At 45.2% G+C, this 27,277-nt stretch overlaps 1 protein-coding gene across 1 annotated transcript; it reads left to right on the forward strand.

The window, feature by feature from the left end:
* The first annotated feature begins 1,581 nt into the window (after positions 1-1,581).
* Positions 1,582-2,322, forward strand: LOC122439443 (neurogenin-1). Its single transcript, XM_043464475.1, has one exon. It carries the CDS (start codon positions 1,582-1,584, stop codon positions 2,320-2,322), a length of 741 nt encoding a protein of 246 aa, XP_043320410.1.
* Positions 2,323-27,277: the final 24,955 nt, after the last annotated feature.

Below are 27,277 nucleotides of genomic sequence, written 5' to 3' on the forward strand. Positions count from 1 at the left end.
GAAGCCGAGAAATGCCAAGGGTTGCCAGGAGTCACCCAAAGCTCTGAATGAATTCTCCCTCAGGGCCGCAAAACAAGCCAACCCAGCTGATGCCTTAATTTCAGACTTCGGGCCTCCTAAACTGTGAGCCAATAAACCTCTGTTGTTCTAAAAGCCCCTAGTCTGGAGGAAATAATTACAGCAGTCTCAAGGAAATAATACAGGGGCCTAGAGGTGTCATCAGTATGGGGTTGGTGGGAACGTGCTGGGGCGATCCCGAAGCCTCTCTGACTGGGAATCTGAGGGGGCCTCAGAGGCTGCAAACACCCTTCCAGAAGACAGGGCACAAAGAGGGGTGAAGGTGGGAGGTCCGGGAGGCAGTGAGGGCTCCTTGGACGCAAGGGGATCCGCATGCCTCTGTTACTTTGAGTCTTCAGACAGTGTTGGGGAGGTGGCGTGGAGGGTAGTTGCGGGGTTGCAAGGACAGGGAAGGGGGGCAGGTCAGCCAAGACGCCACCCAACTTGGGAAAACCATCCATTCCTTTACTTTCGTCATTGCTCCCCCAGGAGCGCGCCCCATACTGCCCTGGGTTAAGGTCAATAGAGTCATTCCCCTGTTCACCAACTGGACAGAACAGAGGTGCCTATCTCTGCCCTCTGCGCCACACTCAGGCACTCTCTGGTTTTCTTAAATAGGGTTTTGTCTGGGTTCCTAGGGCGGCTGTATTTCGAAACCATTCTTCGGGCGCCGCTCGGTTACAAAAGCGCCCTGCCAAGTGTCCCAAGAACGTCATCTCACATCATCCTTCACAGAGTAGGCTCGTGCCCCATTTTACAGATGGGGAAAGTGAAGCTAAATCACTAGCCCGAAGTCAGACACTGAATGGGAGCGAACGCAGGGTCCCAGCTGGCTCCAGGTTTCTGCAACTCGTGCGCCGCCCACACTTTCCGGCCAGCGCCCCACTTCCCCATCCCACCCCAGCGAGGGGCGCCCGGCCAGCCCCTGGAGGAGCGTGCCTCGGCTGCTAATCGCCCGCCGCCCCCGCCTCCGTTTCACTGCCCGGAGACGCCCAGGCCGGCTTATCCCGGAGACGGCTCCGGAGCCGCGCGGCGCAGCCGATTGGCCCGCAGTAATTACGGGCACGCTCCGGGAGGGGGAGGGGGGCGGGGTGGCCCCCCGCGAGCATAAATTATGCAAATACCCGGGCGCCGCACGGGGCTGACCTGCCGCCGAGCTCCATTCAAGGGGGCTGCCTCGGGGGCGGAGGTGGCTAGGGAGGGGGGCGCCCATTGTTGCGCCGAGTACTTAAGGGGTCCTGAGGCCAGTCGTGTGCCACACTCGGTACTCACACGAGCTGATCTGATCGCCGGCGAGATCACTCGGGAGACAGGCAGGAGCGTGGCCCCTGCAGGCGAGGCGAGGAGTTGAGGCCAAGTTTCCGGTGCGCCCCTGAGCTCCTCCAGCCCTTGGCGCCCGCAGCCAGCACAGAGTAGACCCGGGCCGTTCCGAACGTAAGTGCGTCCCGGCGGCCTTGCCCTTAGCCTGGACTCCTGCCCTCTAAGTGCCCTCTTATCCGTCCATCGGTCCTGCACAACGCCACGATGCCAGCCACTCTAGAGACCTGCCTCTCGGACCTCGACTGCGCTAGCAGCAGCAGCAGCAGCACTAGCGACCTGTCCGGCTTCCTCACCGACGAGGAGGACTGTGCCAGGCTCCAACAGCCCGCGTCCGCCTCGGGGCCGCCCGTGACGGTCCGCAGGGGCGCACCCGGGATTCCCGGGGCGTCCGACACTCCTCGAGCGCCGGATGATGAGCAGGAGCGGCGGCGCCGCAGGGGCCGCGCCCGGGTACGCTCCGAGGCGCTGCTGCACTCGCTGCGCAGGAGCCGACGCGTCAAGGCCAACGACCGCGAGCGAAACCGCATGCACAACCTGAACGCGGCGCTGGATGCGCTGCGCAGCGTGCTGCCCTCCTTCCCCGACGACAGCAAGCTCACCAAGATCGAGACGCTGCGCTTCGCCTACAACTACATCTGGGCTCTGGCGGAGACTCTGCGCCTGGCGGACCAGGCGCTGCCCGGGGGCGCTGCCCGCGAGCGCCTCCTGCCGCCACAGTGTGCACCCTGCCTCCCCGGGCCCCCGAGTCCTGCCAGCGACGCTGAGTCCTGGGCCTCCGGTGCCGCCGCCTCCCCCTGCGCCGCTGCCGCCTCGCCACTCTCTGACCCCAGTAGCCCCGCCGCATCCGAAGACTTCACCTATGGCCCCGGCGACCCTCTTTTCTCCTTCCCCGGCCTGCCCAAAGACTTGCTCCACACGACGCCCTGTTTCATCCCTTACCACTAAGGGCCCCTTTTGAATACCGTTACCTTCCCCCTCCCCCAGGAGACGGACAGTAGATGGGGACCCAGCTGCGGCCTCCGGCCGCCCAGTCCAGGCAGACCGAGGAAACGGGAGCTTTAAATGGGTAGGGGATACCTGAGCCGCTTGTTAGGTCGCTGCACCCTCGCAGCGGCTGCCCCTTGGTCTGTTTCTCCAGCCCTCAGCCCCAGGGCCCCTCCCGCCCGCCCCTAGACGGCCTTTCCTTTTGCACTTTCTGTACTCCACAAAACCTCCTTTGTGGCTGGCTCAGAGCTGACCCCAGCCACCACTTCAGTGTGATTTAGAAAAGGGACACATCAGTCCCTGAAGACGAGGTGAAAAGTCAATTTTACAATTTGTAGAACTCTAATGAAGAAAAACGAGCATGAAAATTCGGTTTGAGCCGGCTGACAATACAATGAAAAGGCTTAAAAAGGAGAGACAAGGAGTAGGCTTCATGCATTATGGATCCCGACCCCCACCACTGTAGGCTCGCTCTAGGAAGAACCCGAGACTCTTGCGTAGCTATTCAGGCACTGGGCTGGAGAGTACTTTAATTTATTCAAGATGCTTCATTCATATGAAAATGTATTTTTGTGCATAAAGAGTTTATTCTATTATTATGAGCTATCAAAGTTTACATTTTTGTACTGCAGATGTTTCATGTAAATAAAAGCTAAATAAAAAAGATAATAAGTCACCAAGTTTCTTGCATGTAGTTGGTGTCTCTGGGGCTTTTCTTCCCTTTCCCTGGCTGCTCCACCACTAAAGTGAAACACTATCCCCACCCAACTTCGAAAGTCCAGTCCTTTTTCGAAACAATTAAAAATAAAATGCACCTGATTTCCACCCCCCCCCCAAAAAAATGGATAAAGTGAGAGTAGGGCATTTGAGATCCAGCATTTCCTTTCACTTTGTAAACACAAGGGAGATCTTTCAGGCTCCCCATAAGCCAATTTAGACTTTTTAGTGGAGAATTAGCCCCGGATATGCAGCTACCTGTAGAGGTAGGGGCGGTGGGAGAGTCTTTCTTTTGAGGAGCTCCACATCAGCTGGCTCTGTGTTTCAAAGAAAGGGGATTAGAAAGATCAATACAGTATGACCACTGGCTAGGAAGTCCCAGTGACAGGTGGGCCCAGGCTGGGCAAGCAGAAGGGTCCACTCTTATAACAGCCTATTTAGAGGGGGAAATTGATTTGTAAACAATGCCTCCAAATTGTTGTTCATTGAGGCTGGGATCACTCTGGCTGGGAAGTGTGGGATGAATTATGCTGGTGTGGTGTCCCTGGATGGGTGTGCAGCTGCCTAAAATTGTGAGAATGTCTGCACCACACACACACACACACACACACACACACACACACACACTGTGCCCACAGCGTTCACAGAGGAGGGCAAGTAGTGGACTCGGTCCTGGCTTGCTCAGCTAGTCAGGGGCAACAGCCAAAGCTTTCATTTGCTGCCAGAGAAATCAGCCGTCCAAACTCAGTGGGGATTTTTCTGGCTGCGGTGTGTTTGTCCCTTGTCTAACAATTTAGCTGACAGCACTGGCCAATAGCGACTTTTGTTTTAAATCTCAGAATGTGGATGATTACAAAGATGGTCCCTAAAATGCAGTTGCTGCCTGTTCCCCCAGCTCACAAGTTACCCCACTTAATATAAAAACCATTTTTTTCATTGAATTGCCCCTTTTCATGAATATAATTATGTACAAAGAGGTGGTAGAAATGGGTTTGGGAAAATAGTATTCTATAGCATGAGAGAAATCTTATCTGTTTAGGGGGTGAATAAAAGCAGAATCCAGAAGTAAGCCTACTAATAGCATTTTCCCCTGGCGGGAATGTCACTCTCCTCACACAGCTCCTGATGAGTTAGACCTACAGAGTCAGATGCTGGGTCCCTGGCAGTCATTGCTGAGACCAGCTATGTACTTCAGATAAAAAGGCTTCTTTTTGGAAGGTTCTGGAAAGTTGGATGCTTCCTCTCTCTGACTGCCCTCAGAACAGAGACAGTCTTCCAAGAAACGCTTTGGAAGTTGTGAGAGCTTGGAAGAGACTGGCTTCTGCTAAAAGCTTCCAGGAAAAAGTTGCATCTCCTGAATAACCCTGCCTGGGTCCCTGCTCTATTGTCTGTCTCAGAATTAATTCACTCTACCAGCTTTGCATTTTCCTATAGCAAAAACCACAAATGGTCTGCATCAGATTTTCTGCTCTCCCGTGCATAGGATGTGTAGAAGTGCCTCCTTTCAGCTTTCTGAGGGGCTCAGGCCGGGTCTGCAAGAAGGCAGGTCCCTACAGAGACTCTGCTCAGCGTGTGTGTTGGTGTACGTGTCTGGGCTAGAGGAAGATTCTCCATTCTGGCTGATGTGTATTATCACTATCCCAAAGTCTTGAGAAAACCACCAGCAGAAAAACATCCCACACATCCCAGGCATCCTGGAGCCAACGGCTGCAGTAGGAGTTTTGTCTCCTACAACTGCCTACAGCCAGCACTGAAAATGCGAAACACCACTACCCCCAAGAAGAGCAAACTGTATTCCCAATGTTGTTGCCAAAATAGGCACCCAACTCAAGACACAGGGCCCAGAGCAACTTCCTTCTAAAGAAAACATCTTTAACAACATGGATTGATGGAGGGAGCCTCCACCCCTGCCAGTTTATACTGTTCTTTCTTCCATGGAAGCAAGCCCGTAAGTATGGCTTTGTAGCTCCCGAATAGGAGGAAAAAAGGGAGGTGATTTAAAAATGCTTATCCCCAGCCCAGGGGCCTCTTTTTGTCCTTCAGCAATTTCTGTCATTCATCCACTGGCACTGTGAAGGTAGCTGAGGTTACTAGAGTATTGTAATCATTATAGAGCAAAGAACATCTCACTGACAGCCACAATTCACTTCCTCAACAGAATCTTCCACTGAGGAATCACCTAGCACTTAGACAAGCTTATTTATTCTACCTGGGTTTGTCTCTTTCCTTCTGTCCTGGTGTAATGTGTATTTTTACACTCTTCTTCCAAGTCTTGGAGAAACCAGTTCAGGGACAATGGGGATGACATGGTAAAATGAAGCATTCACTTAGCCTGTCATTTCTTTAATGATTCTATCAAGCCCTGCTGTGTGTTGAGCACCATTCTAGGCACTGGGCTAACCAGGATAGATCCCTCACCAGGAAGAAACTTACACACTAATGGGGGAGAGACAAAATCAACTTATGACAGATGGCGGTAAATGTTAAAAAGAAAAATAACATAAAATTAAAGGGATATGGAATGCTACAGTGGAAAGGAGAGTGTTCTTTTAGAAAAGATAGCCATGTAAAGGCTTTTGATGAGATGACATTTGAGCAGAGGCTCAGACGCAGAGGGAAGGAACAAGCCTTGATAGTATCTGGAGGAAAGCATCCCAAGGAGAAGGTGTCAAGTGGGGACAACCCTGGCTATCTACCATGTAGTAGAGGAACGAGGAGGCTGACATGGAGCAGAAGGCATGAGGGGGGCAAGACAGGTGCATGCATGCATGCTCAGTCATGTCCAAGTCTTTGCGACGACCCCATGGATTTGTGGCTCACCAGGCTCGTCTGTCCATGGGATTTTTCAGGCAAGAATACTGGAGTGGGTTGCCATTTTCTCCTCTAGGGGATCTTCCCAGCCCAGGGATCAAACCTGCATCGCCTGCATCTCCTGAATTGTCAGGCAGGTTCTTTACCACTGAGCCACCTAGGAAACCTGGAGACAGGCAGGGGCAGTGCAAACCATGATTTTTTTTCTCAAGGTAATTGAAAGGTTGAAAGAAGAGGAGTGTTGTGAATTTGCTTATAACTGTTAAGACCACATTTGTTGTAGGTATAGAGAGTTTAGGGGCCAAGATGGAAGCAGAGACCCAACTAAGCACCTGCACATGAGTCCTGAAAAGAGATTTATGGTGGTGGAAGGGGATAAGGGTGGTCCAGAACCAAGACAACTTTTAAGAAGAAAACAACAGGATTTGTTTTTGGGTGTGAAACAGAGAAATTAAGGATGACTTCAAGGATTTGGATCAGAAACAATGAACACCATCCCCAAAAGTCCTCTACAAATGGTTAAGTTTGCCTGAAAATGCTCATTTTAGCACCAAAGCAAAGATGGAAAGAGAAATTTCAGTGTCCATAAGATAAGGACAAGTTGCTGTCCAAGATAACCGTAACCTTCTCCAGCTTCAGAGGTCTAAGAGAAATGCCTCGGAGAAGGCTTATAATGGGTGGGAGGCGTGAGTAGGGGGACGGGGCCTGTGATGTCCAGGGCAATATTCTCAATGACGTCATCATCATTAACACGATCATACCAACTAACACTTACACAGCACTTATTCTGTATTCTACGCACACTCTCCAGGCAAGAATACTTGAATAGTTGACCGTTCCCTTCTCCAAGGGATCTTGCTGAACCAGGGATCACACCTGAGTCTCCTGCGTTTCTGGCAGATTCTTTACCATTGGAGCCACCAGGGAAGCCCCTGCAAACACACTATACATATTAATGATTTAATTCTCATGATTTTATTCTCATTATCATTAAAGATAATGATAATATCATTATCTCTGTTTTGCAGAGCATTATCTCTGAGGCACAGGGAAGTCAAATAACTGTTCTAAGAGCACACCAAAAATAAGTCATGAAGGTGGAATTTGAACTCAGACAATCTGGTTCCAGCATTTCTACTGCTTCTTACATTGTTCCTCTTGGAATGAAAATGGAATACAACTAAGAAAAAGCATCATGGACCACAAGCTTCACTTTCTGGGGCCCAGCCTGATCCAAGTGTAAGCATAATCATTGTTACAGGCAAGGCTCAGCTGCCAGATGGGGCTGTTGGTTGCATGAGGAAAAGGGCTCATTCCTCTGATCCTCCTGGTGCGAAGTACACACAGCAAGGTAAGTGGAGTGTCCCCTCTCCACCCCCACCTCCCCAAGGGGCTGCGCACGGGGCACAGTCCTTACGACCTGATCTAGCAGCCCTGCCTAGAGGCAATAGTAAGTCAGGGGAATAGTCCTTTTCCTGACTGAGATAGAGGAAGCCTATCTCAGGGTTTGGGGTGAGTTTTCTGGCGAGGACCTGGGGTGTCACTATTTCAATTTGTAAGATCAATAGGGCCAAGAGCCTGGTGGCATCCTTTTCTGAAAAATTACCATTCACATTTGGCCAGAAAGGCCCCCTCCATCTCATCAAGGCCTAGACTTCCTTAGAAAATACTTCTGGGTTGCTCTAATCTAGGCCAAGCAGGGAATCAAGGTTCCCAAGTTCTCCTTCAAAGAGCCTAACAGTGGAGGCTGGAGTCTTCTGGAAAGGTGCTCCGGTCAACTTCCACCAATATCCTGCATCAGCCATTGGCCAAGAATAAGCCCAGGTACACTGAACTGTAGGAGCTATCACTTCCTGGGATGACTTAGAACAGACACTCAGCTCCAGTATTGAGCTCACCTGCTTGCCCTCTGGGGTGGTGGCCAGGATGGGGACAACTCAGAAGGCAGGATGCCAAAACTGGATGTTGGGATTTCAATTATATTGCTTTGTTTTCTAGCACAAACTAGCCCAGAGGTGCCAAAACTATTGAATTTTCAGATAGGAAGTTTTAAATAGCTATGATAAATACAGTAAAGAATTTAGTGGAAATTGTGGACAATATGCTTATGTTAGTCAGGGTTTTCCAGAGAAACAAAACCAGTGGGATATGTAAGTTTATGTATAAGAGGAGATTTATTACAGAAATTGGCTCACAGGGTTATGGAGGCTGAGAAGTCCCACAATGTGTTGCAAGTTGAACCAGGAAAACTAGTGTTGTAATTCAGACCAAATCTGAAAGCCTGAGAATACCAGGCAGCCAATGATCTAAGTCCCGGTGTGAGTCTAAAGCCCCCAACCAGGAGCACTGATGTCCTAGAAGATGGCTGTCTCAACTTAAGCAGAGAGGAAATCCACCCTTCCTCATCCTTCTGTTTTATTCGGGTCCTCAGGGAGATCTTTACTCAGTCTACTGACTCAAATGCTAATCTCTTCCAGAGACAACTTCGTAGATGTCTCCCAGAAATAACGTTTTACCAGCTTTCTGGGCATCCCTTAGCCCAGTCAAGTTGACATATAAACTTAATTATCACAATGCTTTAAAAAGAATTGGGAATTCAGCAATGATAACTCTAAGAAATCAAAGTGAAGTGGTAGAAAATTACCCATGATATGGGACACTCATCAATAGTCTGGATATTTCTAAAGCTTCCATGATCTTGAAGATAGATCAACTGACTATATCCAAATTGAAACATGAAGAGAAAAAAAGGAGTAGGAAAAACCACCACAGAATGGAGCATTCGAGAAATGCTATCAAGTGAAAACCTGAATCTACATAAAGAAATGAAAATAAAGAGAGGAAATGGTTAAAATGAAAGTAAAATACTCTCTTTTTTTACTTATCTTAAATCAGTTTAAAAGATAATTGTGTAAAACAAAATGAGTAATACTGTACTGTGGCACTTACAACATAAGTAAAATGTGCAAGAAAAATAACCCAGGGAATTCCCTGGTGCTCTAGTGGTTAGGACTCTGCATTTCCACTGCAGGGGACACAGGTTCGATCCCTAGTTGGGAGAACTAAGATTCTGCAAACCACGTGGCAAAAAAAAAAAAAGAAAGAAAGAAAGAAGAAAAATAACCCAAAGAATGGGCGGGATCAATGGGAATACAGTTGACTTTTGAACAAATCAAGTTTGAACTGAGCAGATCCATTTATATGTGGGTTTTTTTTCCCCACTAAATATGTACTGCAATACTACACAAGCTGTGGCCGGTTGAATCTATGATTTGGGACAGCAGATGTGGACAGCTGACTCTCAAGTTATTCACTGGTTTTCCACTGCATGGAGGCTGGGCATCCCACCCCCGAATTATTCAAGGGACAACTGCACTCTTATAAGACTCTTTTACTTTATATAAAATGGTATAATACATTCAGATATGTTAACAATATGCTTTGTAAACCCTAGGAGAAAACTGCAAAAATTTACAAAATCATATAACAAACCAAAAGTAGAAGCAAAATAGACTAATAAAAAAAAATTCAGTTGATTCAAAAGAAGTGGGGGAAAAGGAACAAAGAACAGATAAGATGAATAGAAAACAACTGGCAAGATGATGAATTTAAATCCAATCTCATAAATAATTACATTAAGTACAACTTACATTAAAGTCCAAAGGCTGTCACCCAACTGTAGGTTATCTACAAGAAACCCACTTCAAATATAAAGATATAAATAGCTTAAAAGAATGGAAAGGGAAAAGGCCATGTAAATACTTTTAAGAAAACTACAGTGGCTAATTAATATCAGATTGAATAGATTTCGGCTTCCCAGGTGGTTCAGTGGTGAACAATATGCCTGCCAATGCAGGAGACGAAAATTCAATCCCTAGTTTAGGAAGATCCTGTGGAGAAGGAAACGGCAACCCACTACAGTATTCTCACCTAGAATACCCCATGGACAGAGGAGCCTAGTGGGCTACATATAGTCCATGGCATTGCAGAAGAGTTGGACAAAACTTAAAGTGACTGAACAACAACAAATAGACTCCAGAGCAAGACATGTTTCCAGGGATAAGGAAGGACACTATATAATGATAAAGGGGTCAATTCACCAAGAAAATATAACAATCCTATATGTGTAAGCACTCAACAATGAACCTTCTAAATAAATGAAACAAAATCTGATATAACTGAAAGAAGAAACAGACAAATGCACACATCTACAAAGACTCAACACTCATCACTTGGTATAATGTAGAAAAAGTAGAAAATCTGTAAGGATATAGCATATCTGAACAACACTATTAACCAACTTGACCTAATTTATACTTACAGAATAATACCATCCACACTCAAACAATGGCAGAATAGATATTCTTGTCAAGTACACACAGACTATTCACCAAGATAGACATATTCTGCGTCATAAAATAATTTCAATAATTTAAGCCAATTCAAGTTAATTTAAGCCAATTCAAGAACTAAATATGTTCTCTGAAACAGCAAATTCCCAAATAATTGGAAATTGAACAACAGCCTCCTACATCACCCATTGTTCAAAGGGGAAGTGCATTTAGTAACTTGCATAGCAATTTAAGACTGTTATCTAACAGTAAAATAGTTTAGGTTTGTATCTTATTTGTCTTTGGGAGGATTTTCCCCCTTTGTTTTTCTAGTAATTCATTTTTATTATTTGACATAAAAATGTTTATCTGAAATATATTGAAAATGTAGAGTTATTCACTACATGAAGTTTGAGAAGCACTGCCCTGGAAAACAGTGGGCAACTTGGAGGACCCTGAATCTCTGAATGACTGTGTGAAGCAGAGCCACCCGGCTACCTGGGCTGCTCTCATTGGACTGTTACATGAATGAGAAATGAACTCGTTCTTGAAGCCGTGGTATTGCTGTGTCCCTGCTCGAGGAGTCAAACCTTACCCTAACTGGCATTGCCACTAAGGCATGCTGCCTGTTGTCTCTGAGTCCCAGGTAGAGCTAAAAGCGAGCACTTTCCAGAGAGAGTACAGGCTCTTGAGAAAGCCAGCCAAGTGAACATCACTCTTCACATCGCAGAGAGTCCCCACAGAAGAGAGGAGGTAAGAGCTGAAGTCCTTACTTCTTCAGCAGAATACAGGCAGGCTGATAGCAGAGATGGGGTGTGAGGCCATTCCAATGGCCTGCAAGTGCCCAGCAGAACCTGGCTTTCCCTAGCTGCTTGGCGGGGGGTGGGAGGGGGTGGATTTCCATCAGCAAGCAGAGCAGCACTACTGGGAACTGCTCTGGCTACCCCCAGAAAGATTGCTCTAGGGTCTCCCTCTTATAGGGCCAACTTACAATGAGTGTCTCTGACTATTATTGAGGGTGCTGAGGCAATGTAACCCACCAGTCCAGGTCTGTCAGTTCCTAACTGGTAACCTCTTTTTGCCTGTCTCTTTATCTGTAAAGTGAATATTAATGATAGTACATATCTATGTCATAGGATTTTCCAAGTGTTCAATGAAGGCTTCACTTTTCACGGAAAGAGTGAAAACACATGTCTCACTCATTAAAAGGATTTGATAAATGTTAGCTATTGACTGATTTAGCTGCAAACCAATCACCCTTTGTGATGAGATGATCTTTCTTTGGTCACCAGATGGTCTCTACCTTTCTTCAAGTCTGTAGGTCTTAGATACAAACCTAACTAGCGTAACTTGATTCTAATGAAGCAATATAATTTTGGAGGCCAATGCTATACTTCAAATGTAAAACTGCGATTAGAGGACTTAGGAAGGATATTAAATTCTACCTAGTGGCTGTCTGGCTGAAGCCCAGACAGATCTCACTCCTTTAAGAACAGCTTCATATGAAGCATGAGGACCTGACTACAGTGCTTTCTGGTTTACCAAGCAATTTCACATCCATCATCTGATATTAGCCTCACAATGTCCACTGAAGTAGAAGGGATTATTATATCTGTAGCACAGATGAGGCAAGGGGCTCAGAGGTTAAGTGGTTCACCCAAGGTCACGAGGTTAATGAGAGGAGAACGTGGGGCTTGGAGCCACATCTGGGTCCAGGCCCATTTCTTTCTCCTAGATACTTTTGTGTTCCAGGCTTGCCTCACCTGACCCAGGGCACAGACCCCCACAGTCAGAGGCACTTCTATGTGATGATTTGTAATCAAGCCAAAGATGAATGATGATGAATATGTGATTAGGTTGAACCATATAAAATTACCGGTTTTTACTACAGAAATGGTGATTTCATGTGGTTCAACCTAGTAACCAACACTTACTCGGATGCTTACCATTGGTTAGGCACTGAGCCAAGCTCTTTATCATCACATCATCTTATCTAATCATAATAACCTTATTGTCTCCAGTTTAGAGATGAGGAGTCTGAAGCCAAGGCTTCAAAACCAGTAAGTGAAGGGGCAGGACTTACATTCATGCACCTAAGCCCAGAGCATACACCCTTCACCAGTGCACTGCCCTACCATTTATTTCTCCAGCAGGAAAGCATGAGCCCCTAATGACAGAAAACATGTCTTAATCAACTGCATAGTGCCACAAGCAACACCTAATATTCATTCATTCAACAAATTTGAGGGCATAGTAGGCTTCCTGTTGTGAGACAATTCTCTGTTGAGTCTCAAGCATTTCTACACATGGTGAACAGAGGCACTAACTGCTCTTTAGTCTGTTCCAGACTCTCTTTACAAAGCTATTTGTATACTGAACAGACTTGGAAGAGAGAGATCGTGTCTCTATCCAGAGCAAAGTGCAGATACAGACTGTCCAGTATAAAAGAATCATGTTCCCTAAGCTCAGAGTTCCTCTCCTGTAATGCACTGAGTGTCACGTGGCCCTCTCCCTGTCGCCCTAGAAAAATCAGGACTTGGGAACCATCCTAATGATGCTAATATGCTGGTTACTGCTATTGCTGTGAGTAATAGACTATCCTTTGCCTCTGACCACGAGTCCCCTATCTTCCACCAGCATGAAACTGTGGCAGGCTAACCTGTTAGCTTGCAAGCAAGATACTATCGCAGATCAGAGTTGTTGACTGTGCTGGCCAAATGAATGAATGCATGTAGCAAGTACTCCTGGTGTACACGGCACTGTGTCTTAAGCATTTTAATAGTGTCAGAGAGCTGTGCATGCCACTCCCAGAGAGATAATGCCAAGATAGTGGGTCTGGTTTCCCTGAGTGACCAGTGATCTGCAAAATAGCCACATTAGCACCAACTTTTATTGGGAACTGACTATGTGTCTGGCTCCAATTTTTTGAATTCCACAGTGTCTCCCTGGGAGCATTTTGTAATGCTTGTTGAGCAAATCATCCATTCCACTATTCAACAAATATTAATTGAGTGCCTACTGTGGGCCTGACTCTGCTCTAGGATTTGGAAGAATTAGACAGACAGGACCCCTGCTTTCATGGGGTTTAGCCACTGGTGGGAGGAACAGTCAACACACAAAATATCAGATAGTGATTAAAAAAAAAAAAAAACCTCTGCTCTGATTTAAGGAGCTTCCCTCATAGCTCAGTTGGTATAGAATCTGCTTGTAATGCAGGAGACCTGGGTTCAATTCCTGGATTGGGAAGATCCCCTGGAGAAGGAAATGGCAACTCACTCCAGGATTCTTGCCTGTAGAATCCCACAGACAGAGGAACCTGGCAGGCTACAGTCCATGGGGTCATAAGAGTCAGACAAGACTTAGCAACTAAACCACCACCATGCACTTATGAGTCAGTAAAACCCCTTTAAAAGTGATGGTCAGGGGAGACCTCTCAGAAGAGGGGGCCTCTAAGCTGACCCCTGACTAATGAGAGTCAGTTTTGCATGGATCAGGAGGATGAGCAGCTCAATCAGAGGGAATATGATTGGTGTGTTCAAAGGAGAAGGAAGAAGCTAGTATGAATGGAGCCCAGCAAAGCAGGAGGTGATGGCAGAAAGAGACAGAGCAACAGTGTGTGGGGCTTCATGGTGCTCCAAGGATATTTCCTGTCAAAATGACAGTGGGAGGAATGGAGTGCTTTAAATCAGAACCTGTCAGCCCCAAGTAACAAGAATCACCACACTGTAGGTGCCAGATCCCGTATCATGAAGGACTTTTACTGCACAACTCGTCATCTGTAAGGTGATCACCTGCTAGAAAAACAAACACACAAAAACTGCACAAAAAACAAACACAAACACAAAAAATAGCCATCTCCAAAGAATGGCTATTTAACAAAGTAAACATATGGGATTCTTTTTTTCTTCTTAAAAAAGACCAGAGCTTCTGTGACACCAGCTGAGTTCAGCTGACACAGGCTCCTACAGGAAACCCTTGCCCCAAGAGGCTTGAAGAACCAAAGTATGAGTCACCCCCTGATTATGGGCTACACAAGGCCACCAACACATGAGGGGAACTGACAGCCCCTGGAGGAGGGGCTGAGGAAGACCGCGCAGGTGTGCGTCGAGTCTGGGGTTTTTAAAGAAAAGGGGAGGGGTGGGGGTGGAAGACTGGGGGCCCTTGCAAATATCATAGTACCTCCCAGACCACCTTTTCTAATGTAGTTAAAGGAAGTATTTATAAAAAGAAAAGAAAAACTCAATGACTAAAGATGATAATAATCCATTTAAAACAGTCACCACCACAACAAACCTCCAAATACTCAAACCCAGGGGAACAACTCAGTAAAGTAGAACTGAATGGCATCATGAAAAAGAATTATCTATTATGAATGTAAGCACACAAGAATAAAATGTTAGGTAGAAAGAGACTGCAAATTTTCTCTATAATTGATCAAAATGATGCAAAAACTTGTCAGACTGGAGAAGTTAGAGAGATATCAATGGGGTTCAGAAGTGGGAGAGGTTACAGATTTTATAAAGGTGCTCACTCAATTAAAAATTATAAACAAAAGACCTTTCCTGGTTTCAAAACTGGAATATAGGTTTTAAGGAAAACGCATTTTCCAGAGTCAGCAAGACCTGACTTATCAGAGCTGACTTCATTTAGAAGGCTGTTAGTCTGGCCAAGCTGGACCTAAAGATTGTCATACTGAGTGAAGTAAGTTCAGACACAGAAAGACAAATATCATAAGGTATTGCTTATATGTGGAATCTTAAAAAAATTAAAGGTACAAATGAATTTATTTACAAAACAGAAATAGAGTCACAGATGTAGAAAACAAACTTATGGTTATTAGGAGATAAGGTGGGGGAGGGATAAATGGGGAGATTGGGTTTGACATATACACACTACTTCATGTAAAATAGATAGCTAATGAAACCCCCCTGTATAGCACAGGGAACTTTACTCAATACTCTGTAGTGGGCTATACGAGAAAAGATTCTAAGAATCTAAGAGTGGATACATATATACATATAACTGATTCACTTTACTGTATACCAGAAACTAACACAACATTGCGGATCAACCATGCTCCAATACAATATTTAAAAAGAAAAAAAAAAAAAGAAGTCATTGGAAATAAAAGTGAGCCCCATCAGTCCTTAAATGTCCTTAGGCATTTACAGCTTTCTCTCTGCTACAAGCAGTAGTTTTAATAAGTCGCCCTGTCCAGATTCGCCTAATGATACGCTTTCTACATTAAAAAAAAAAAAAAAAAAAGGAGGGGGGCTTGTGAAACTTAATTCCTCTGACAGAAGTAAGCTCAGGTCTCTGAAGCAGCGAAGATTTCAGATTTCCGCCGGGTTTCCTTGCACCTGCCCTTGCGAGGCAAGAGGTTTTGTGTGCAGAAGCCTCCAGGGGTTGAAATTTAGCCCTGTCCATGTATCGGGAAGGTCAGCCGAAGTCACTGGGTCCCAAGACACTGGACTTCAATCTCTGACCAAAAACAAAACATCAAAACACTTCTATTCACTGGGACGTGCTTAGCAGCGCGCTGGCATTTACAAATGTAACGCAGCACCGCATGGCTCAGAGAAGGGGCTCAGCTTAGAAAGTCAATTGTTCTTCGGAGGTCTGACAACCTCTATCAGATCTGTGTCAGCCCGGCTCCAGCAAACACTCCCGAGAAAGCCAGCCTCCTCCAGGCTGAGCCCTGGCTGCCACCTGATATCTGAATGAGGAACAGAGCCAGCAAAATCCTAACTCCTTTTGGGATGTCTGCCTCTGTGGGAAATGGTTTTGACTTTCTTAGAAACCATTAATGTAGGGAAAAAATTAATTTTAGATGGGCTTTTAAAAATTGTTGAGCAACCACTAATCAGAGCCCATAGTCTTTCCCTAGAAAGAAAATTTTTGCTCCATTTACCTGTGTATTTCTTGGTAAGTATCTTCCCATCTGGGCAGAGTCCTCTCTTGGTACTATTACTATTTGTTAGAATGATGATAATTTACGGTAGCGTGTGTGCTCAATCGCGCCCAACTCTTTTGCAACCCCATGGACTGTAGCCTGCCAGACTCCTCTGTCCATGGAATTTTTCAGGCAAGAATACTGAAGTGGGTTTCCATTTCCTCCTCTGGTGGATCTTCCTGACCCAGGGATCGAACCCACATCTCCTGAGTCTCCTGCATTGCAGGTGGATTCCTTACCACTGAGCCATCAGGGAAGTCCCAATTACAATAGCAGTCAGAGCTACCTGCTCATTTACTGTGTGCTACTTGGCCTCACAACAGAGAGAGCATTCCTCCCACTTTGTAGAAAGGACACGGAGGTTCAGAGAGCTGAGGGGTTTGCCCAAGGAGGTCACCTGGCTGGTAACTGGCAGAACACTGATTTGAAGCTCCGGGTTCTATTGCAGTTTCCCCACTTCACTGTGGATGCACCTACAGATGACAGCAGCCCTTGAACTCGATAAGAAACTTCCTCCCAGCCTGGAAAATCCCAATTTAACTTGGTGAACATTGAACAACTGCCCACCATGTTTGGGGCTCTGTCCTAATTCAACCCTCCTACCACTGGGTGCCCACAGGATAAGGAGCCAACTACACAAGTAGTAACACTTGCCCAAGGCAGAGTGCAAATGGCTTAGCAGTGGCACCAAGGAGGACAATGGGGATCTAGAAGAGGGGATAGTTAATTCTAACTGAGGCATCAGGTAAGGTTCTGAAGGAGAGAGCGTCTGAGCTGAATGGGGCTTCAGAGATGGAGAGAAGCTTTTGCAATGTACTTTTGGAAAGGAAAGTGAGGAGATGATGGTCAAGAATTTAGAAACAGAGGATAAGGATAAAAGAAAAATTATCTTTAATTCCATCACTCGAAGGATGATGGTATTTCTCTCTTCATCAAAATCACTTTAATGAGGTATAATTTACAGGCAATAAAATGTACATGTGTACAATCTGCTGAGTACTAACAAATGAATACACTTGTTTGCCCTCCATCTCAATCAAAATATAGAGCATTTCTGGGTCAGGAAGATCCCCTGGAGAAGGAAATGGCAACCCACTCCAGTGTTCGTGCCTGGGAAATCTCCTGGAGGGTATACAGTTCATTGGGTTGCAAAAGAGTCAGATGCAACTTAGGGACTAAACAACAATTACCCCATAAAATTCCCTTGTGTCCCCTTCCATTCTTTTCCTTCTCTGTCTCCAGACAATCACTGATTCACTTTCTGCCATTTTAGATTAATTCTACTGGTTCTAGAATTCCACATAAATGGAATCATACATTATGGACTCTTTGGGGCTTCTTTCAGTCAGGATAATGTTTCAAAGATTCTAGTAATACTGTTATGCATATCAGTGATCCAAATGCTTATTTGCTAAATGATAGTTCATTGTACATGTGTATCACAATTTGTATACATTCACCTGCTGATGGATATTTGGGCTGTTTCTGGTTTGGAGCTATGGTGAATAAAGCTGCTATAAACATTCGTACACAAGTTTCTGAGTGGACATATGTTTTCAGTTCTCTTGGGAAAACACCTAAGGGCAGAATTCTGAGTTACATAATAAGGGTATGTTTATCTTTATAAGAATTGCCACACCGTTTTCCAAAGTAGTTGTACCAATTTCCAGCTCTTGTCAGCAGTATATGAGAGTTACAGTTGTTTTGAATACTTGCCCGGACTTGGTATTCTTATTCTTTTTGATTTTAGCAATTCTAATGGATGTGTAGTGACATCATATTTGTCATTTTGTATTTTGTTGAGCATCTTTTCATCTTGTCAGCAGTATATGAGAGTTACAGTTGTTTCAAATACTTGCCCAGACTTGGTACTCTTATTCTTTTTGATTTTAGCAATTCTAATGGATGTGTAGTGACATCATATGATGGTTTTAATTTGTATTTTGTTGAGCTTCTTTTCATGATCTTATTGGCCCTCCATAGACTGTATATTGTCTTTTGTCTGTTGAAGTCCTTTGCTCATTGTTATACTGTTATTTTTATTTCAACATACATTCAGTGTACAATCAGGTTAATATAGATCATAAATGAATATTAGTTATTCCCAAACACCACTGTGAGGGAAGTAGCAGAAAAGAATGAAGTCAAAATAATAGTGAAATGTATCTCTAAAACAAAGTTTTAAAATCAGAGTTGAAGACATCCCTGGTGGCACAGTGGATAAGAATCTGCCTGCCAATGCTGGGTACATGGGTTCAATCCCTGGTCCAGGAAGACCCCACATGCCACAGAACAGCTAAGCCTGTGTGCCACAACTCCTGAGCCCACGTGCTGCAACTACTGAAATGGGCACCCACGCATCCTAGAGCCCGTGCTCCACAACCTGAGAAGCCGCCAAAATGAGAAGGCTGTGCACGCACTGCCACGATGGTCGCCCCTGCTTGCTGCAGCTAGAGAAAGCTCATGCACAGCAAAGAAGACCCAGCATAGCCAAAAATAGATAACGTTTAAAAAATAAAATCAGAGTTCATTACCACTTCTTATTTTTTTGTCAATTTTCAAATTGGGTTGTTTATCTTATTATTGACTTATGAATGTTCATTTTGTATTCTGAATGCAGAATGTATGCATTCAGATGTATGCATTCCTACTCTTTTTTCCATTCTGTGACTTGAATTTTCACTTTCTTAACAATGTCTTTTCAAGAGCAAAAAGTTTTAATTTTTATGAAGTCCAGCTTATCTTTTTCTTTTAACATTCATGATTCTTGTTTTCCCTCTAGGGTATATTTGCCTACTCCGAGGTTGTATAAAGATTGCCTACTCCCAGGTTTCTTCTGGAGAAGTTACAATTTTAGCCTTTACATTTAGGTCTATGATCTATTTTGACATAGATATGACATATTTTAGCTTCCCTGATAGCTCAGTTGATGAAGAATCTGCCTGCAATGCAAGAGACTCCAGTTCGATTCCTGGGTTGGGAAGATCCCCTAGAGAAGGAAAAGCTACCCACTCCAGTATTCTGGCCTGGAGAATTCCATGGACTGTACAGTCCATCGGGTTGCAAAGAGTTGGACATGACTGAGTAGCTTTCCCTCATGACATATTTTGGCATATTATATCCTTCCCTTAAAAAGGTCTCCTGTTCATCTTCAGTGGAGAAGGCTAGGGGTCTTGAGATCCTACTCTAATGGGGCTGCCATCAAGGGCATGAGCTGGAGTTCGATGGAGACCAGTATAATCTTCACAGAGTAAATCCCCATCCTCTGACCATAGACATGAAGCTCCAATACTCTGGCCACCTGATGTGAAGAGTCAACTCACTGGAAAAGACCCAGATGCTGGAAAAGACTGAAGGCAAAAGGAGAAGGGGGGATGGTCAGAGGATGAGATGGTTAGATAGCATCACAAACTCAATGGACATGAGTTTGAGCAAACTCTGGGAGACAGTGAAGGACAGGGAATCCTGGCATGCTGCAGTCCACACAAAGAGTCAGACACAGCTGAGTGACTGAACAACAACAAATCTGAATAGCAATCTCATCAGCTGCTGTGAGTGTTGGCTGCCTCCTTCAGAGAACTGTGCTCAGCTGATCGGAGCATGGGACAGCCTAGGTGGCTGTCCTCCCGTCAGCTAGTCTGCAGCCAGGGACCAATTAATGAAGGTACAAGTTGGACAGTTTTAAAGTACTGTTCATATTCCAGAGCATCCTGTGGGATCAACTTGAGGCTGGACTTCATCTGGACCCACATCTTCACTTTTCTTCTTTCCCTGTCCTACCCTGTTTTCCTCACTCCTAGACAGGTTTTACCTAAGAACACTCATACACCAAATCACTTGCTCAAGAATCTCTGATTCATAGTCTGCTTTTTGGGAATGCAACCTAAAAAAAGTTAGATAGACTTGCACAAAAAAAGATGCAGCTAACCCTAAAGCTTGCATTGAAAGTAGGAGGTCCTTTCTGAGCCTCCGTATCCCCATCAGTCGAGGGATTTATTAAGATCCTTAGCTGTGCTCATATTCTGTGATCTAACTGGGACAAATGCTGCTTTGTCTCCTTTCCTCAGCAGAAAATGTTCCCCAGAATACACCATTTACACACGCTCCCATGAGTCATCAGCATGCCTTCCACTCTGCCAGTTTATTTCAACCAATTTTTCAACCAATTACTCAGGATGTTTACATCACTCACCTCAGAGCAAAGGCAAGCCTCTTTTTTTACTCATAATCCAGAATATCATATGCAAACTTTCTGAGATGCAGCCTTCCACAACAGACTTGATTTGGGCGTCTAGAAAACACAGCCTTCAATTGTAAGCCTGTGAAATGCTATACCATAATTACAGTTTCTAGGCACCTCTAATGAGCCATTAAGATGGATTTGCAGAGTAGGCAGAGCCTAGGCAGCCAGCAGCAGGTGAGACTGGAGGGTCTAGTGCTTTCTCTCTGAGGGGAGAGACCCACCAGGAAAAGTCTGCTATAGAGGAAAATCATGGAAAAAGATGAGATTTTAGCATCTAATACTCATCACCACAAGGAAGACCCTTCTGAGATTTTTCCATTTCCTGGAATAAAAAATCACTTTGAGAACAGAGAACATTTTATACTCAGCTTATGGGAATGCAAATTGATACAATCACTTTGGAAAACAATTTGACATTATCTGGTAAAGTACTATTTAACTTGGGTCCAGCAATTCAATTCCTAGTCATATATTCTGGAGAAATTTTGCACTTGAGCACCAAGAGCTAAGTAAAAGAAGCCTTGTTTACAACAGCCCCAAAGTGGAAACAACTTGAATATCCAATTTCAGGAGAATGCATAAATACCCTGGGGTACCAGCACACAACAGGGTATCAAACATGAATGAACTATGACAATATACATCAACCTGAATGGATCTTACAATTATAATATTGAACAAAAAGGCAGATCACAAAGATTATATAAATGATACCATAATATCCTTTTTATAAAGCAAAAGATGAGAGAGTAATAACCATTAACTTCAGGATGGTGGGCAGGGGCAAGGCAGAAGGATAAGATACAAGAGGGATCAGTAATGGTGACTATAGTGAGCTGAACAGTGTCCCCCCCGCCCACCCAAAGAAAAAGATGTTCAAGTCCACATCCCAGTACTTGTGAATGTAACTTTATCTAGAAATAAGTTCTTTGCAGATGTAATTAAGTTAAGGATCTAGGGCTGAAATAATTCTGGATTTAAGATAGGTCCTAGATCCAATGACTGGTGTCTTTATAAGGAAAGAGAGAGAGAGAGATTTGAGGTACAGACACAGGGAAGAAGACCATGTGAAGACAGGCAGAGATTGGAGTGATGCTACTCTAAGCCAGGAATGCCAGGAATGACTAGAAGCTAGAAGAGGAAAGGAAGGGTTCTCCTCTAGAGTCAGCACAGAGAGCCTAGCACTGCAGACACCTAGATTCTGGACTTCAAGCCTCTAGAACTGTGAATGAATACATATCTGTTGTGTTAAGCCACTCAGCTTGTGGTAATTTGTTATGGCAGCCCCTGGAAACTAATCCAGTGATGCTCTAGACCTCAAGTTGCATAATACATTCTTGGGTGCTCATTTTAAAATTCTGTGTCATAGCATGTACTCTACATGTGTTCCCTTGCATGAAGCAAACATTACAAAATATGCTTGGGGGATAAAAGGGTAGAAAAACATGCATAAGCAAAGCATGTGTTCTTAAGCCTTTTTACAGTTCCTGAGAGCTCTGAGGAATCTCATGGCTATCAAGATCCTACTATGTGTCAATGGTCGTGCTAAGAACATTACAGATGATGTGACATTCTATCACCAAAGTAGTCCTGTGGTAAATAAATCACCTATTCTGCAGATGAGAAAACTGAGCCTGGGGGACAGTGAAATGCTTGCCTAATGTAACATAGCAAATAAGGAACAAGGACTCAAATGAGGGTCAGTTTGTAAAGTCCATGCTATGGTTTTTCCAGTAGCCATGTATGGATGTGAAAGTTGGACCATAAGGAAGGCTGAACACCAAAGAGTTGATGCTTTCGAATGGGGGTGCTGGAGAAGACTCTTGAGTGTCCTTTGGACAGCAAGGAGATCATAATAGTCAATCCTAAAGGAAATCAACTTTGAATATTTGTAGCAAGGACTGATGCTGAAGCTGAAGCTCCAATACTTTGGCCACCTGATGCAAAGAACCATTGAAAAATACCCTGACACTGGGAAAGATTGAGGGCAAGAGGAGAAGGGGGCAGCAGAGGATGAGATGGTTAGATAGCATGACTGACTCAGTGGGCGTGAGCTTCAGCAAACTCCACGATATAGTGAAGGACAGGGAAGTTTGGCATGCTGCAGTCTATGGGGACGAAAAGAGTTGGATGAAACTTAGCAGCTGAACAACAACAGCCATGCCTTTTCCACCATAACACCTCAGGTCATCCATATTTTCCTCAAGCTGCAAGTTTGCCCAAATGCCAGATGTTACCAGCTATAACTTCAGGCCAAAAAAAAAGAAAAGGTAAATATAAAGCTGGTTTATCACCTATTCTAAATTTCTCCACACAGAGCTGGATAAACATTGTTTCATCTCACCCATTTTACGTGAGTTATGTATTCAATGGCTCTTATCTTCCAATGCCTCTCAGCATGATCTTTGTTGTTGCTTTTATTGTTCAGTTGCCCAGTTGTGCCTGACTCTCTGTGACCCCATGGACTGCAGCACGCCTTGGATTATAGCACTCCCCGTCTCTCACCATCTCCTGAAGTTAACCCAAGTTAATGTCCATTGCATCAGTGATGCCATCCAGCCATCTCATCCTCTGACACCCTGTTCTCCTTCTGCCTTCAGTCTTTCCCAGCATCAGGGACTTTTCCAAGGAGTCAGCTGTTTGCATCAGGTGGCCAAAATACTAGAGCTTCAGCTTCCGGATCAATCCTTCCAGTGAGTATTCAGGGTTGATTTCCCTTAAGACTGACTGGTTTTATCTCCTTACTGTTCTGTGACCTATTTAGATCACCTAAAATTAACCAAAAATTGCAATTCATCCATCACCCATCTCTTGATCGAGCTATACCAACCACAGTGCTGCTGGCAATACAAAAATAAAGATGAAATCAAGTTTTCACCTTCTCCTTCTCCTGGCGGTGGGAGTAGGATTAACTTTGCTTCTCCTGCCATAATGAAGGACCAGCCACACAATCAGCTCAAGAGGAAAAAACTCTCAGGAGACATTTGCCCTGGCTTACCTGAGACTATTCTTGTGTTAGCATGGAAGGCTCCATACCCTGGGAAACCCCTCAGTCTTGGATAAGCCAGGACAGTTTGGTTGTCCCTAGTGGAAATCTCCCTTTCTTCTGAGATGTGAAGCATTGGGTTGGCCAAGAAGTTTAAGTTTTTCTGTAACATCTTATGAAAAACCAAAATGAACATTTTGGCCAACCCAATATTTACAAAGGATGGGAAAGAAAAACCTGGGTTATCTGTTTCAAGTTTCAACCATGTATAATTCCTCTGGGACCTAGTTTGAGGCTGTGGCATCTCCCCACATTCTCCTATGAGCAAAGGCATTTGTTAGACCCTGAGGCCAAGTCAGGATGCTGGGGTCTGCAACACAGGGCATGCTCACTCCCCTTGAGCAGGTGCTGCCTTCGTTCCTTCCCTTCCCTGACTCCCTCAATAAGCAGTGGGTTTTAATGAATTGATAACCAAAGGTTAGCTTCCAAAGCTGCACCTCCGTTTCCCCGCCATCAGTGCTTAGGAGGAACACTGTGATGACACCTTAGACCAAAGTCCCAAAGCAGCAGGGTGCCCCCGCCAAAGGCTGGCTCTTCAGGTGCTCACTTCAACATCGTGAACAAATGCAGGTTCACGTCACTCTCCAGTTTATAAACCTTCTTTCATTCAATGACTTGGCAGGGGTCCCCAACCTCCCAGATCTAATGCCTGATGATCTGAGGTGGAGTTGATGTAATAACAATAGAAATAAAGTACACAATAAATGTAATGTTCTTAAATCATCCTGAAATCATCCCCTCAAACCCAGTCGACAGAAATATTGTCTTCCACAAAACCGGTCCCTGGTGCCGAAGAGATTGGAGACTGCTGGCTCTTTGGGTCCTCAGATAAATAGCATGCATCTGTTCATCTCCATGTCACAGACAGAAACAGACTAAAGAGCGTGAGTAAAGAAAGTGGCAGAGCCAGACCTGACACTGGGTCTGACACCAAGCCTCCCACGCCCTCATAATGCCAGTTCCCCCTCCAATGGGCTTCAAGAACAGCAGGGAAGAAGTCAAGGAGGAACCACCGTTTCTCCCCCTCCCATTTCTCCCACCCCCTCAAAAAAAATTCTTTAATAATCCTGGAAAACACTCAGCAGATGGTTGATTCAGGAAGAAATTCAGGACTGCCAGATTTTCTCCACCACAAAAACCCGACACTAAAAAAAAAAAACCCTGACACTTCTTCTCCCCCAGCACCTCACGGACAGAGTGGGGGACGAGGATGCAGATGAGAGGGCCCAGAGCCAGCCAAGGGCCATGAAGTAGGTGGGGATTTGGGGGGCAGTGGGTATCTACAGGAGACCACAAGGACCTCACCGTGAGTGATAGAGTTTCCTGCCACCCTCAAAGCGAGAGAGCTGGTTCAAGACACGTGAAGGCAGCCCCCTGAGACCTGCCGCAGAGTCCCCAGGCTGGGCATGACAGATGTGCTTCCCACTGAGATCTGGCTCAGGGGAAAAACCACTCAGCTCATCTTTCGCTTCCCTGGCTGTGAACCCGGGGTGGGGAGGGAATCCGGTGGAGACTGATCTGATAAATTCCCTTCTAGATTTGGCTTGGGTGGCAGAAAGCATGGATACACGTGAGTACATGTGTGTGTGCGTGAGTATGTTTGTGAGCACACATGAATAAGGACTCTGCAGAAAGAGTTTTAAACAGGGCTTGAATCCATGTGCCAAGATCATCCACTGACTGGGCTCCTATTAAAAGGGCTACACTGTACTACAGTTACTGAAGAAGCAAAAGGTGGGGAGGGGGCGGTGGTAGGAGGAACATGCAACTACTGTCCTTATCCCAAGTATACACTGAGTCAGGCATAAAGTAAGTGCCTTGAGCACACAGGGATCATTTCATTTCAAATGGGAGAAAAGGGGAGAGAGGGAGGGTGGAGCTCTTTTGGAAGGAGTCCTGTCCCTCCAGGAGAAGAAAGTAGATACAAAAGGAGAGCAGGTGCTTGTGTTCTGCTACCGGGTAGTAGTGGTCGCTTCAGGCCTTCCCCACTGGCAGTAACTGGAGCAGACCACAGGGAAGGCTCTCCTTCCAGACCAGACCAGGTGGGCCCCACACCCGGTGACTCCGACCCTCAGCTTCAGGGTCCCTGCGCAAGTGTCCTCTCTCATCTCTCTGGCTCAGATCTCACCCATTCTAGTCTGTCCTCCGGAAGGCCGCTGGTGGGTTTCTAAACACAGGGCTGACAACCTCATTCCTTAGGTTTTTCTAGGGCTATGAAATAAAAATCCTACAGAATAAAATTCCAGACTGTTCATCTGTTCTGCCTCCCCATCTTCATCTCTCCTTGTCACCTCCACATGTGTATTGTCCGTCTCCCCACCGCCCCCCCCCCACCCCACATATCACCCTTTCTGTAAATTCAGGCTTTCACCCAGGCTGTTTCCTCTGCTGGGACGTTCTCTTCCCCTGCCTCTCACCATTCACATTCCCGACTCCTGCTCAACCCCAAAGCTCATGTTTTATCACCTCCTCTCAAAGGCTGTCTCTGAGCCCCTTGAGCCCCCATGGACTGTAAGACTTGTCTGTACACTGTACTGACTACACTGTCCCAGGACTATCAGCCTTCCTGTCTGTCTTTCTCTCTAGACTGTCAGTGCCCCCAGGCCAGGGACTGCACTTCATCATCTCTGCAGAGCACAGCCATCACCTAGTAGGAGCTAGGTGAAAATACCCTTGAGTTAGTAGTGGATGGCCCCCACCACTTCCTCACCTTGCCGAGAAGATTCCTTAGTGGGATCTACAGTGTTTGCCGGTGTCCACTTGGTCAGTGACCTTAGTTTAGGGTTTCACAGCATACTTCCAGATGAACACACAGCTGATGCCTTACGTGTGTGAATGCACACTAAGGTGCTTCAGTCGTGTGCGAATCTTTGTGGCCCTATTGTGGAAGGTTCCTCCACCTCGCTCACATACTGTTTCAGGATTCAAGCACCTTCTAAGTTCAAATGATGCTGACATATTTTCTGAGCATGTACTGGATGAGATGTACTTCACATTCATTAACTCACTTAATCCTTAAAAACACCCAGCAACATTCTATCTTTCAGATGAGGAAGCTGAGCAATAGAGAGATTAAGAAGCTTCCTTTTGTTTCCTGTCCAGGGGAAGAACCAGAATCACATTCCTATAACTCTTTTTTACTAGCTACCTTCAAACACAGGCAGTCCTTAATTAAAAAAAAAAAAAAAAAAAGCCAACATAGCCAACACTCAGCATATCTAGTAAGTGACAATGAGAGGCAATGGATTTTTTGTTTCACAGACATGTCAGAGGCACTGGCTACTATCTCTTTCACCTCCCACAGGTCCCAGGCAAACCACTCAATTAAAATGAATACAACTTAGTATCTATTGAGTGCCCTCTATGTGGGAGGTACTGTTTAGGGCACTTGGAAAATAAAAAAGACAAAGAAACCTGCTCTCAAAGAACTAGTGGACAAAGAAAGACAATGAACAACACACATACTAAATAAGAAAGTATACACTATATTAGAAGTCAGTAGCCAGCCTCCAAGATGGCTCCTACTCATCCTCCCTCTGTTACTCACGCCCTTGTGTGTGACCCTGGACACTGCACAGGGCTGCCCAATAGGATAGTGCAGGAAGGACAGTCTATGACTTCTGAACTAAGTCGGAAAAAACAGTGCAGTTTTTCCTTGTTCTCTCGGAACTCTAACTTTGGGGGAAGCCAGTTGCCATGTCTTGAGGACATCAGCCCAATGAAGAGATCCACAAGGTGGGAAACTGAGGCTCTTGCCAACAGCCAGCACTGATCTGCCAACCACCTAACAAGCCATCTTGAAAGCAGATCCTCCA

Source organism: Cervus canadensis, chromosome 4 (assembly GCF_019320065.1).
Source record: "Cervus canadensis isolate Bull #8, Minnesota chromosome 4, ASM1932006v1, whole genome shotgun sequence".
Taxonomy (NCBI): Eukaryota; Metazoa; Chordata; class Mammalia; order Artiodactyla; family Cervidae; genus Cervus; species Cervus canadensis.

Coding starts and splice junctions, on each gene's coding strand:
- LOC122439443 (XM_043464475.1), top strand. CDS start 1,582: ATGCCAGCCACTCTAGAGACCTGCCTCTCGGACCTCGACTGCGCTAGC.